The sequence below is a fragment of the Ptychodera flava genome, chromosome 5 (assembly GCF_041260155.1).
Source record: "Ptychodera flava strain L36383 chromosome 5, AS_Pfla_20210202, whole genome shotgun sequence".
Taxonomy (NCBI): Eukaryota; Metazoa; Hemichordata; class Enteropneusta; family Ptychoderidae; genus Ptychodera; species Ptychodera flava.
This window is the reverse complement of record NC_091932.1, coordinates 33,227,679-33,242,905: the sequence shown is the minus strand read 5'-3', so window position 1 is coordinate 33,242,905 and position 15,227 is coordinate 33,227,679. Positions and strand designations below refer to the sequence as shown.

Sequence of the window (15,227 nt, the reverse complement as noted above, 5' to 3'; positions counted from 1 at the left end):
GGTGGACCATTGGGGAGTGGAAAATTTTCGAAAAAAAAAATTCCCACAAATTTCAATAAAAATAATCAGCCAAAGAAACTTGAGAAAAACAGATGACGCACTTAGGTAAAAGAAAAAAAATCCGTCAAAGTTACTTTCTGAAACACATTTTTATTTTAGTCTGCATCAGATATATACTATGATTCTTTGGCCAAGAGGGGGGGGGGAGGGGAGATCTGAAGGGTATAATCGTGGCCAGTATAATGAAGTAACTTTTTTATTTTATAACTTTTTGTTCTGTTTATCACATTTTTTCTTTCACTGAAGTTTGGCATCGTAAAGTAATTCGAGATATAAGATAATATAAAAATCATATCTGTGATATCGATTGTTAACAACTGTATTGTGGGTCTTTACACTATGATTAATTAACAAGAATTCAACAATTTAGGCAGCTTGCATCGGTACATAAAATGGGAAATATTCACCAACCATATGACAAACAATCAGTTTCCCACCACAGCCCTGCTGACCGCCATAGGCAAAACCAACCACTGGTTGCAACGCGCAGAACTCTCCACCGAAAACAATGCCCACTTTCATCTCTCTCTGCGATGGGACCATATCCGTATCAGACGCCATATAGTAAATCTCGGTCTTTCACGATAAGGGGAGAACCATTTGATTTTTGGGGAGGGGTATGGAGGAAATGGGTATGGGAGCAAATATTTTTTTCCTGTCACAGTGACAGCAATTTTTTTTTCTACTGTCAGAGCTGCATCAATTTTTTTTTTCAAATGGAGTAGCAATGCAAATTTTTTTTTTATTTGTCATCAAGTTTGTGATGCGTTGTATATAAGGGAGCCGTCATTATTTACGGCCTGAAACTCAGAAATTTCGAGTGACACCCCCTTCAACCATGATGAATTTGAGTAACTCCCCTCTCTAACTCTGAAATTTTGACTGATCCCCCCCACTTAGAAAAGTTAAATACAAATACATGTATTTGTAAAATTTACAAAATACAGCAACAGTAAAGACCTTTGAAATCCTGATGTACTCTGCTAGACTATCATCAGTTATCTCATGATGGTTCAAAAAAGGTGAACCCATCAAAATTAAATTGCAAGTACCAATAAAATAAAGATATAAAAGCTCACGCAGTATCTAACCATATAGTATATTGTTTAATTTGGATGGGTATTATGACAGGGTTTTCACTAGGATATCTGACCGGGCAGAATTTGAAAGTACAGAGGGAGAACACGCGAGAGGCTTAGGGGGAAGTGTCACAGGGGCTTTCCCCTATCTTGCATGGAAATTTTTAAGATATTGATGTGTGCAATTGTGCAGTCTGGTGCAATCTGAGAGGTGTTTTTTAATTTTTTCACTAAGTGAAACTGTTAGAACACCCCAAGGGGGAGAGCATGAGAAGGGGTTTCCCCCTCTCGTATTGGAAATTTTGGGAAATTGATGTGTTTTATGGTGCAATATGAGAGGAGTTTCAGGTTTATTTTGACAAAATATATGTATATATGTATATCTTGCCAAACTCCGATGTTCAAGCCATATGTTACAAATTGAAAACCGGACGACACTGCAATCCTCCCATACCTGCGAATCAGAGATTTTGTCCATATGTAGTAGTATAGGAAATTCGCTGGTAGAGGACGAATTTCACTTTGTTTTACTTTGTCCATTATACGCAGAACTGAGAGTTGATTTGATACCTTTAGGTTACAGAATACATCCAACACAAGAAAAGTTTTTTAATCTCTTAGCAAATAACAACAATCGGGTTCTTTACAAATTGTCAATATTTATTCACAAAGCGTATAAGATTAGAGATGGCTTTATTAACCAACGAGAAACGATTTAATATTTTTCTATGTAGTTTTTCGTAGCTGTCTTTTGTAAATAGCGATAACATGTTTTGTTTTTCTCCCGATTTGTGTTCTGTAGCCTTAATATGCGATGGGCTGAGGCCTATGCATTTTGGAATAAACCAAACAATAAATATATGTATATTTGAGGTCAAAGGTCATCGGGGTCACATGACATTTTGTCAAAAAAATTGTATTGCTAAGTTATCCCTATATACCAAAAATCAGACCTCTAGCTCTATTGGCTGGCTCAGAATTAGATATGCACATAATTAATGAGGTACAGGATGTGATGTCATAAGGTCTCCCATCATACCAAATATGAAGGGTGTAGCACTTGGAGTTACTTAGTTATGGCCATATATGTATATTTGAGGTCAAAGGTCATCGAGGTCACATGACATTTTGTCAAAAAAATTGTATTGCTAAGTTATCCCTATATACCAAAAATCAGACCTCTAGGTCTATTGGCTGGCTCAGAATTAGATATGCGCATAATTAATGAGGTACAGCATGTGATGTCATAAGGTCTCCCATCATACCAAATATGAAGGGTGTAGCACTTGTGGTTACTTAGTTATGGCCATATATGTATATTTGAGGTCAAAGGTCATCGGGGTCACATGACATATTGTCAAAAAAATGGTATTGCTAAGTTATCCCTATATACCAAAAATCAGACCTCTAGCTCTATTGGCTGGCTCAGAATTAGATATGCGCATAATTAATGAGGTACAGGATGTGATGTCATAAGGTCTCCCATCATACCAAATATGAAGGGTGTAGCACTTGTGGTTACTTAGTTATGGCCATATATGTATATTTGAGGTCAAAGGTCATCGAGATCACATGACATTTTGTCAAAAAATTTGTATTGCTAAGTTATCCCTATATACCAAAAATCAGACCTCTAGCTCTATTGGCTAGCTCAGAATTAGAAATGCACATAATAAATGAGTTGCGGAAGATGCCAAGGTCAAAGGTCAAGTGGAATCCCCAAAATTGTGGAGAGCAATTTAGTCCCCTAGCTGGCCATTGTCCAATAGACGCTGGCTGTCTTGGACTTTAACATACGCCAGAATAAGCCACTTGCCATAGCTTAGCTGCATAGGTATAGGGGAGGTCAAAGGTCATAGAAAAATCAGAAAAACAATACTTTAAAAATCTTCTTCTCAAAATTGGCAAGACCTGTGACTTTGATATTTGGCATGAAGGAGCAAGGCTATAAGGTCTAACCAGGGTTGGTTGGTAGCGGGTCGAGTTGTCTAGGGTCGAGTTGGTTAGGGGTCGAGATGTCCAGAAACCATGGTCATCATGCTTCCCATAGACTACCATGTATCACAAAAATTAAAACTGTGATAACTTCATTAATATGCAAGCCACGCCCACCAAAACCTTTTCAGTTCTAGCCATTTGAATTCTGAAGATGTCTACCAAATTTGACTGAAATACGTTCAGCCGTTTTTGAGATAATGGGGATACAGACACACGGACACACAGACACACACACAGACACACACACACAGACAGACATGGCTAAACCATATGCTCACGTGTGTGAACACGTGAGCAAAAAACAGCCAATTTTTAATTTAAATCATGATCAATCCTAGTTTTCGAGCACGCTCATCTTGTTTAGATACACAATGTGATAAGCTGCGTTTTTAGACGTGCAAAGTTCGCATTTCTCTCTCTGTGCGAGGGGACCATTTCGCGTCCGCCATTTTGAATCTTGTTCGATAGCCTGTAACACTGCCCTGCTCCGCAGAGCTAGGTTTAGAATGGGATTTTGAGTTGTGAAATAGGATTTGGACTGGCATGATGTGTTGTCAAAAGAAATTCGGAAGAGCATGTTGAGTTGTGAAGTAGGATTTGGAATGGCATGATGTGTTGTCAAATGAAATTCGGAAGAGCATGTTGAGTTGTGAAATAGGATTTGGAATGGCATGATGTGTTGTCAAATGAAATTTGAAGAGCATGTTGAGTTGTGAAATAGGATTTGGAATGGCATGTTGTGTTGTCAAATGAAATTCGGAAGAGCATGTTGTGTTGTCAAATGAATTCAGAAGAGCATGTTGAATTGTAAAATAGAATTTGGAATGGCATGTTGTGTTGTGAAATGAAATTCAGAACAGCATGTTGAATTGTAAAATAGAATTCGGAATGGCATGTTGTGTTGTGAAATAGCATGTTGAATTGTAAAATAGAATTCGGAATGGCATGTTGTGTTGTAAAATCAAAGTAGTAATTTTGGCATGGATTGGACACCATACACGGACTTAGTCAACGTGCAACGTCAGCAAAAACATCAAAAATCGAAAAACAAATGCAACAGTCAACAGACTGAATCACTGACTATCACTGTCAGATTCGATGACAAATGGACGGCTTCTCTTGACTTTCGTGTGCGTATGTTAAATGTACAGTTATTCATTATCGTATGTGCATGGGCGAGCGCGTTTTCTGTCTTCGGTTGCAGCGGGGAGAGTGGTCTTTTCGCGATTGGTGAATTTGCGATGGGTTTGATCGCCGGCACTCCGTCTTCACGCCTGTCACCGTGGCAGGCTCAGAACTGTACCTCTGCTGATTGGCGACATCTGTCAGAATGCCTGAAATACGGCGGTGGTCATCGATGGAGACGGTGTCATAATGCTGGAGACTCGACACATTTTATGGCCAGTGATCTTGATGATCTGCTGAGGCGGAACGCCGGCTTTGCTTAGGGTTTGCACTGTTGTTTTGCGAACGGAGTGGTTTGTTTTGCGTCCAGCAAATGACATAGATTTTGCAGCCCGTTGCATGAAAGATCCAAGCTTGTTTTTACCCATCGGTCGCGGATAAAACCACAGCAAGGAGTTGATCTTATGAGACGGGATCGGTTGAAGGTAAAACGGACTATCATCGTTGCACGCGTCAATGGGTCTCCGATTGATGAACTCGCGGTAGATCGAAATCGGGTCACGGTCACTTCCGGGAGCTTCAACACGCGAGGGGGGACGGAGCGACAATCCATATACTTTCCGTCTCTAGTCTTCGTGTCACGCTCGCGAAATTCTAGGAACAAGTGTCCGGAGTTGTCTCTCTGTAGTTTTATATCGCCGAAGGTCAGTTTTTTATGTTCGTCGCGACCGCGGAGTCCAAAGTTCTTCGTAAAGATATACCACAGCGTGAAGATGATAGTTTCACCGTCCTTCTTTCCAAGAACGCCAGACTTCCACATTGCATTTTCTTCCTCGGGAGAAATTGCCTCAGATGCTTGAGGCTTTCCGCCCATCCCACGCTTCTTGAGTTGCATCCGCTTTGCCTTCAGTGCTTCGTTAGCTAGGTCGAATTGCTTATCATTTAGAGAAACGGAGTGTCTATTACCACGCGCGTGGCAATAGCCAAGTTGGCTATTGCCACGCGCGTGGCAATAGCTAAGGTGGCTATTGACACTCTAAGATTTTTTCAAGACAGATTTTGTCAAGTGTGGAACTAAACTTTTCCCAGTTTGTGTAGAAATAGCTCAAGTAAGTGTAATTGTATATTTCTGCCACGATTCACCTTGCGCTCGGGAAGTTGGTCTGACGGTCGACGAAGCTTGGGGACGGACCGGTCGGTGTGTGCAGTCTCTGTGATCAAATGCAAGCCCTGCGATTGACGGTATACAGCATGCTCATTCATGCACCATGACAAAAGATACCATTTAAAAAGAACTTGTCTGGAAAGCAACTCAAATTTACTCATTTTAACCCAAGAGAAATTGTTTCGGGGGCCTGACCTGCCGCAAACGTCTGTCTTTGACCTTTGACCACGTGACCTATCTGTCAGCGACGTCATCACGTCAACGAACTACCGGTAAGTGCATGCTGTATACGCGACATCAGAACTTTCGAATGGAGGCCCCTGTGAATGTTTAATTTCGATTTTTCTGTGGCACGAAAGTTTTTATAGTGACTCCTGGTTTTAATTTTTTGATTTGGTAAGAAACGGGGTGGACAAACTGGTTGACATTTGTTAGAGAAAAAGTCAGGTGCCGCCAACTAAGCTGTTCGTGCAAAAAGGTGTTCGTGCGAAGTTTTTCAGCGGGCGGGCAAATTTCAAAACAAATCAGCGGGCGGGGAGAAAAAATCTATATTTACTGTGGGCGGGGAAGAAATTTCACTATTTTCAGTGGGCGGGGAGAAAATTTTTGAAAGTGGGCACGGAAGATACGTAAGGGAGGGGAAAGCGGCGTGGTTGATAGAACTTGAGGGGATTAGCGCCTTACTTAGTGGGGAGCAATGTTCCAAGCTATACTGCCAGCTGCTCCCACGGTTTGCGTTGATGTGGGTTGCCTAGTAGGCATCTAGTTGGCAATGGGAAATTTCAGTAGTGGGAAGAGGGCAGAGGGGAGCGTGAAAAGTTGTGGGGAGTGGGGAGCGGGGAGACTATAGATACTAGAGGGCAGCGGGCATCAAAATTCAGTGGGAGGGCATATTTTCCGTGTATGCCAGTGGGAGGGCAGTTACGAACAGCTCTACTTTCCCCTCCAAATTTTGGGTCAAGGTCATACGAAAAATCGGTATATCAGCCTTCAAAACATGTTTTGTGATGATTTTGCGAAATTCATGAAATTTACCAGTTGGCGGCACCTGAAAGTTTAGTCTGATTTTCCATGTAACACAAGTTATGCCAAGCATGATTGAAGCCGATTGAAGCCATACTACGCGTAGCTACGTGAAGTGAATGGTCGAGCTCCAGGTTGGCTTCGACAATAAAGACTTGTCCCAAAAACTTTGCGAATCGTTATTTTTCCCTGAAAACATGTGCGAGGCAAAGAACGCTGATGACAAACGATGATAAATACTCAGAGATCAATGGATGTAGTCCGTTGCGCGTTTTCATTAGACATGACGGTCGGTCATGTTTTACTTCTGATGCCGAGCAACAGATTACGTTTGATTTACCAAATTATCAGCAAAAAATATGGATTCAGGACGTGAACCATTGAGAGAGTCAATTATAGGTCAAAAAAAACATCTCAGAATTATCGTTCAAAACCATGGCGTGGCCATAGCCAGGTTGTCTATTGCCATGCGCGTGCAATAGACAACCTGGCTATTGCCACGCGCGTGGCAATTGGGACAACTTGGCTATTGACACGCGCGTGGCAATAGCCTCGGCCTTAGAGAAACGCCGTATCACTTTTCCGAAAAATACCTCTCAATGCTGTGTTTCACTGCCGAGATCGAATCAGGCTCATAGTCGCTCCCATCGTCTTTCTTCATATTGATGAAAAACGTCACTAGGTATTCAATCATCAGGGCAGTTGCTGGGATGTCAGACAGCTCACGATGGTCATCATACCGAGTCTCGATAAATCGCCGTACTTGTTTACATCTCTCTGGGTCGTAGTCTCGCTTCCAGACCGCGTCGCTTCGCCAGTGCAAAGTGCGCCGCTGGCGGTAGGAACATGAAGTAATTTTTCCACTGGCTGGGCCTCGTCGCTTCGCGACTCGAAGCTCGTCGCTCCGCGACTCGCCATGTCCTACCGCCAGCGGCGCACTTTGCAGTGGCGAAGCGACGAGGTCTGGTAAACGAGATTTTCTGGGTTGTTCTTATGGTACTGACCTTTCGCTGAGATTTTATGAAATTGTTCACGGAATCCATGTCTTCGTTTCCTATGGCGGATGCGCAGGTGTTTGTCGTTTCAAGCCATCGTCAATATCACCGAACAAGATACTGTTTAGATTTCTGCGGGAATTTCCTGCAACCACTGCATTATTTCATCAGCTTGTGCCATGGTGTTTTGATCAGCACTGAGAACTGAAGAAGGCAGACGACAATAGCGTTGATCGCGATTTCGGGTTTGATACTAAATACGGTTGCACGCGCGCGACTTTCGGACAAATATGCTGAAATTCGGACAAATTTTGTCGTTGTATGCGCGGCTATTTTTGCAGCTTGTAGTGTCAGTCATCAATTCATACGAATAAGTGTGACGCTAAATAACCATTATAACACTCGCAGGTTTTATTTTCGTCGTTTATGCGGAAAAATGCGGACAAATATTTATTTATGCATACAAGATCCTTCGCAGAACCCTGCTGAATGAAATAGTTCCCGATCATATTGTGTATGAGCTTTATGCGCTACCAAAATGATTGAGAAGTGGATATGTTAGAGCACACCCCCACCCAAGGCACTTCTATTGAAGTATTCACATCAGATTCTTCAGTTTTGACACATGATTTAAGAAGAATGTTCACAGTCATTTTCCTGTTTTTGTCGGCTTGATCTTTGACCCACATTAAGACATTGTGAGCGGTTGCCTTGACTACAAAGTTGCATATTCACAAACAAATCATATAGGGAAAAATGTTTTACAGAATTTGATTGGAGACAATGACATGATAAGCTTTTTTTACAGTTATTTTGTTTTTGATATACAGCAAGAGTTTGGGATTTCAAAATTATCTCAATCCCTTCCACGGTGTCTGAAAATATAAAACAGGGGAGGTAGGAAAAATGATCAAATAAATCAAATTCTTGTTCCCGGCATCTTGTGTCTAATGTGTCTCTGCCATTGGAGGGGCTCAGGTAACTCGTGACTAGAAGATTTAGATTTAGATGGGCGAGAATCTTGAATCTCAAGGTAAATAAATGATGTTGTAGCTGAGGGATAACGTTTGAAATAGGGTAATTTATAGAACTTAGTCTTGCCAATTTCCACCTGTGTTATCCATTTCAAACTGTGGCCCGAAACCGCAACATGATATTTACAGCTACACTAAATCATACTAAAATGTCACCTTACTTCCATTCTTGTGAAAAGCATACCAAGCAATAAGTGATCAATGCTTATCAATATTTTTTTTCTAGACATCCCTCAAAATTCAAGTAGAACTTGGTATTTCTGGATACACTGGTTTATTTCTGGTATCAATAATTATTGATATCTACTTACATGTATTTTGTCTGCATTCAGTTGTATTCATTCACGAATGTAGTATTTGAAAATAACAAACATTGTTACAACGCTCTTTGCTACACCGTTTTCTGGTTCTTGAAGGTGCCATAAATTGTTTTGAGAGAGTGGAGGTGCCACAGCTAAATTGTGTTGACGAATGATTTTTTGCAGAGGATGATGAGAGTCATTGATAAAGGAACGAGTCAAGTGTTGAATTTATGACCTGGAATGACACTGAAGTGTTGGAAATTATAACTGTCAACAAACGACAGTTCAAAGGTCTATCCTGGATAGCTTTGTGGAAATGTGTCAGAACTTTCCCTCATTCAATATTTGCTTCATCATCGTTATCTTTTTTTCGTTTTGTGGGTTATATTTATAAATGTAAGGCTTATAGGCCTAATACTTGATCAGTTGAAAACTGATCAATTCATTAGGCCTAAATCTTAATTTTATGACAATGACTTTCTGTCATATATTTTTGTTGGTATGTCCTGTCATAAAAACTGATGGTAACAAATCTAAGCTTACATGTATACTCAGTAGGTAATCCAACCTACCAATTTTCAAAACCCATCCTGAAACTTTCATTCATTTCCCCCATTCAATCTTTGCTTCATCAATGTTGTTTTTTTATGAGTTGTAATTTATGCAACGTTTAATCAGTTGAAAAAAACCCTATGACTTTATATTTGTCGACATGTCCTGTCATAGTAACTGATGGTAACAAAATCTACCGGTACATACTCATACTCAGTGGGTGATCCGACCTACCCATTTTCCAAACTCTTTATCCTGAAACTTCGCTCGTTTTACACTTAGAGGTTTTAATTCTACATAAAACTTTTACCGTATTTGTGAGAGTTATGCATTACTAGTAAAAAGTTAAGTGAGACTGTATATTTTAGTTTTCTTAAATATCCTGATATACATAAAGTCAGCTGAAAATAGAGGCAATAATTGAATAAACAGATGAATGAATTTTATCGAGCTTGGTATCCTACTAAGCGTCCTGTCGTTATAAAAATAGACGCATGTTTCTACTATTGAGATCAAGTGTAAGTAAGTGTTGAATCTCAATTATTTTGGAACATTTTAAATAGAAAGATGCAATAGCGCTGTTCACGGTTACAGGTTTGTTACTAAATATAGCTGTACGCGCGCGACATCGGACACGCAGTTTGAAATGCGGACAAATTTTATCAATGTTGCGTACATGGCTGTTTTTGCAGCTTGTACTCTGACTAAGTCGTGAATATGCCTTTTACAACCCTTTTCAGAATTAGAGCGCGAAGCCACTGCAGTGAACTGCAATAAAAACTGCTTACACTAATTAGCTTCAGATTTATGCAAATATAGCTACTTATGCATGACAGCGAGTTCTATTCAGACATAGACCCTCGAGAAACTCGAGGGTCTATGATTCAGACTACACTGCCTATTTCGAAATGGAGTCTGGTGAATACGAAATGTAATGGGAGAAAGGTGGTTTTTACGATCACACAATCACAGAGAGGTTATGCTTACTGATGTAATGAACTTCTTGTCCGTGTTTAGTAACCTTTCCAATGTTGTGAAGAAGAAGAATTCTATTATTTTACTCCGTATGCACGTATGTTACACTGCCAGGCTCAAGCTATACCTGCGAACTACACTTCCCCGGCGACCATTAACACTGGCTACACTGAATAGCTGTGACGCCAGTGACTCTAATAAGTGGTGAGGTTTTGGCATCGATAACCAACCCATAATTATTGTTTTAAAATGGTTTAGCATTGACTGGAGTCTATAATTGAACGAAATCAGCAAAATGTATTTGGGAAGCGTAGATCGCAAGGGAAGTATAGATCGCAGAGGTATCGGCGAGGTAAACTTCCTGCGACCAACACTGCATGGCTTCCCCGTGCATGGAGATGGATGTGAATTTTATGTTGCGGGGTTTGTCCTATCGAAAATTATTTGATCCTGCGTAATTGTTTTCGAATGTTTAGTATTAAGTTCGAATTATCGATCGAACGAAACAGTAAAATGCATCTCGGAAGCGTTGATCGCAAAGGGAAGTATGGATCGCAAGGGAGGTATAGATCGCAGAATTACCTGCGAGCTATACTTCCTGCGATCAACAATGGCTGTCATTGTGGTGATACTAGTTAATCGTATGTTGCGATCTTGTGCATCGACATCGATCAACGGTCACGCATATAATTGTTTTGGTGTGATTTAGTATAAACTTGAATCTATAAAATGAACAAAAATAATAAAATACGTTGGAGAAGCGTAGATAGCAGAGGGAAGTATAGATCGCAAGGGAAGTATAGATCGCAGAGTTACCTGCGAGCTATACTTCCTGCGATCAACATTGGCTGCCATGTGCATGCCATTGTGGTGATTCAAATTAATCGTATGTTGCGATGTTTATGGCATCGAGGTCAATCAACGATCTCGGATAATTCTTAAATCGAATATATAAACTGAACGTTAATAATAAAATACATTGGAGAAGCCTGGAGGCAAAGGGAAGTATAGATCGCAGGGGAAGTATAGATCGCAGAGTTACCTGCGAGCTATACGATCAACACTGGCTGCCATTGTGGTGATGCCAGTGAATCGTATCTTGCGAGGCTTGTGACATCGATAATCGATCCTTGATAATTTTCTGGTATGATTCAATATTACATCAAATTTATCAATTGAACGGTAATAATAAAACACGTTGGAGAAGCGTACATAGCAGAGGGAAGTGTAGATCGCAAGGGAAGTATTATAGAGATCGCAGTGTTACCTGCGAGCTAAACTGCCTGTCACAACAATGCATCCCGGATAATTGTTTTGGTATGACTTAATATTACATCGAATTTATCAACTGAATAGTAATAATAAAATAGGTTGGAGAAGCATAGATAGCAGAGGGAAGTATAGATCGCAAGGGAAGTATAGATCGCAGAGCAGAGTCACCTGCGAGCTATACTTCCTGCGATCAACATTGGCTGCCATGCCAGTGAATCGTAAATTGCGAGGCTTGTTGCATCGACAATCGATCCCGGATAATTGTCCAGGTATGATTTAATATTACATTGAATTTATCAACTGAATAATAATAAAAAATTAGGTTGGAGAAGCATAGATAGCAGAGGGAAGTATAGATCGCAAGGGAAGTATAGATCGCTGAGTTACCTGCGAGCTATACTTCGTGTATTCCGGCGATCAACTCTGGCTGTCATTGTGCTGATGCCAGTGAATCGTATCTTGCGAGGCTTGTGACATCGACAAATGAACCCGGACAATTGTTTTAGTATGATTTAGTATTAACTTGAATTTATAAATTGAACTGTAATAATAATTAGGTTTGAGAAGCGTAGGTAACAGAGGGAAGTGTAGATCGCAGGGGAAGAATAGATGCAGAGTTGAGCTATATACTCTCTGCGATCAACACTGGCTACCATTGTTGTGATGCCAGTGAATCTTATGTTGCAAGGCTTGTGACATAAATAATCGGTCCCGGATAATTGTTTTAGTATGATTTAATATTACATCAAATTTATCAATTGAACGGTAATAATAAAATATGTTGGAGACTCGTAACTCGCAAAGAGAAGTATAGATGGCAGTCACCTGCGTCTAAGATTATGATAATTTCTCCGCGAACAGACCGACACTGCCTTTGGATAGGCCGACTTCATTTATTGAAGTTAGATGTTGCGACATTCGCGGTACGTATCGAGGTGTGGCAGTTAGCTTTGGCAATTCTTCTGTGAACCGAAAGCACAGATATGCGTGCTAAAAAGTTGTAAAATTTGTTGGATTTGCGTAGATAGCAAGGGAATTATTGATCGCAGGTGTGTTTGACAGAAAATCATGCGATTACCCAACTCTATCTTGTAGTAATTTGATCTATAAGCTTTCTTGTTTGTAGGCCTACCATTTGGATGAATATTTTATTTTTTTTTTGATTTATTAAAGGCTGGATGTGTCGATTATGCTTAAATCTTCAAATTTGTTAGGAAATTATTTATTCCATCATGAATTTCTTACGTTCACATGGCAAGTAATTACAACCATCTCACCATGGCTAATTTCTTACACCAAATAGCCGACAATACACATGATAAAACATGAATATTAATAATACCGAAATAACACACAATCAGACCATAGGACATGTACGAAACATTAAAATACACTAATAAGAATTGTGGAGCAACCTTCCTCTATTTTACTCAGACATTTGTATAGAGTTATGACACAATTGCAAGGAAGTGATGGCTAGATGAAAGTTTTAGATTTCCCACTTTGAAGATTTGCAGTCGTCATAACAAAATTACTAGCAGCAAACAGATTGCAGCGAAAACGGTGAATAGCGAAAAGCACGCAAACTTTGCCTAATTTGTACTTTGCTCCTAACGACGCTCTGCATTGTGTATGTTGTTTTGAAAATATGACATACCAATATTTGGATCTGAAGTACAAAGTGAACATGAAATATAAATCAACTGAAGGCCTCCTTTACATCACGCACCGTAAACGGACTGAATGCCGCCGCGTACTATGCCAACTTCCCCTTCTTATGCATAGGGTAAGCTTACCTTGGGTAAGCGACGCGGGGGTCACCTTATAATATAGCGTTCGAAAATGGTGTCCGGCAGTAAATGGAAGAGCGTCACTCACATCACGCGCTCGACGGACCGAGTAAAAATACAGAAAAGTGCAATTTCTCCGAAAATCGAAGAAATTTAGCACATGAAAATATACTTAATTTAATGACATACAGGTAAGGGGTTACCGACTCCAATTTTGTTTTGCAAAAAATTGCTTTTTACCATTTACCCCCGGAACCTCCAACGGGGGTGCCGACAACTGAGGGAATAAATAAACTTTCATCTCTCTCGCGAGACTGAAACGGGAGTTTAAAGAATCGCATTTTTAGTCAAATTTCGGGAATTTTATCACACAATTTGTATATCACCATATTTCTGAAATCATAGAGAACCTGGAGCCCAAAAATCACGCCGTTCTTCGACCTATAGCGCGAGAACGGGGCAAAATAAGAAACGAGATTACAATCGTGCACCGGGAAAAAGATTTTACTATATAGGAGAGAACAGTGACGTCATTTGCGATCAGCGCTATTTTAGAATCTCGCGCTGATTTGTTACAAGTTGGGAAGTGTACATATAGCAACGCGCATAGCAACCACACTGAAAGTAGTTCAGAACTGCGCGTGAATGTCCATATTTAGACAAAGTGTGCCGGTCCGTGATACGGCAACTTATTACACACCTGTAAGAGCGCCTTTTCCAAAGGGTTTACATGGGTAGTGAATCTAGGTATATATGATAATCTCACAGAAATAATTTGGAAACTATCAATGCACCTTTCACCAGACTCATTATTGTACAGTTAGTCATCTTTGAGCCATTTTAACAATATTTGATCCGATTTTTGGTCATATTGTCTCGTTATTTCCTCTTTAGAATATTCTCTCAGGGAAAGAATTTGGAAGCTTTGATTTTCCCGAGGCTGCCAAATTTGATCATGCTGATTAGCCAAAATTATTTGTTCAGATTTGGACTTTGTACCAACACTTTCAACAGGTGCCATCAAGATTTTGGCAAAAAATTCAGTTTAAAAATCGTCCGGTCACCTACCCCTATGCTATAAAGTGACATAGAAAGAATATGACTCACCTTCCTTTACGTAATCGGAAAGTTCACAGAGAAAATCGTTAAATTCGGCGGAATCTATTCTTCGTCGTTTAACAGTACCTGAATCAGAAGCCGCCATTGTGTTGTGCTTCTTTGGGTCACACTCCAAACATTGGCTGGTCCCGCGTACTCGTCAGTGACAAGCACAGGTAAAGGAAACTGGTCACGTGAGACGCAGTGATCAACGAAACTCCAAATAGGGCGGCGCTCTCACTTCCGTTTCCCTACCTTCTGCTACCTTGCTCATGCCTAAGGGCAACGTCAAAAGTTCAATGAAGGATAAAAAACTTAATTCTTTTAGTTTGGGGGTGGGGGGGGGTTTTGACCTAAAAAAGTTTCTATCCTACAAATCGATTTAAGGTAAAAATTTTCAGGGGAATGAATATTTTGAAAAAATAGAGCAGAAATGCACACTTTCGTGTTGAATCCAGCGGAGGGAGTTGTTTTAACACGGTGCAGAGCTGCACCTGGCCTAGTTAGTGTAAACAATGCAGGCTGTTGGCTTCTGTTGCACCATAGACGGTAGTTTCTCTACTGTTTCTGGTTGCACTCGGAATTTATTTTTAATTATATCTTGCTACATTTCTGGTGCATGTCTAGTCCGCCTGAATGGAGCAGTGTGAACTGAGTTGTTACAACCACCAGGACAGATGAGATAGTTTTTATGCCTCTGGAAGGAGAAACCTGGACTTTATTGTTGTTGTTCTTGTTCATTCATTGATAAACTTCAAG

At 40.3% G+C, this 15,227-nt stretch overlaps 1 protein-coding gene across 2 annotated transcripts in view; it reads right to left on the bottom strand.

Annotated features, from left to right (window-relative positions):
* Nucleotides 1-14,613, bottom strand: part of LOC139133554 (uncharacterized) — a 52,802-nt gene extending 38,189 nt beyond the window's left edge. Inside the window, exon 1 of one of the 2 annotated variants that reach the window (XM_070700261.1) lies at nt 14,478-14,613. In XM_070700261.1, the coding sequence (XP_070556362.1) occupies nt 14,478-14,574 (97 nt within the window). In that variant the 5' untranslated portion in view covers nt 14,575-14,613. Of the gene's footprint in view, nt 1-7,043; nt 7,220-14,477 lie in introns of those variants that run through there. The other variant, XM_070700262.1, reaches the window with a different exon arrangement.
* Between the last annotated feature and the right edge of the window lie 614 nt (nt 14,614-15,227).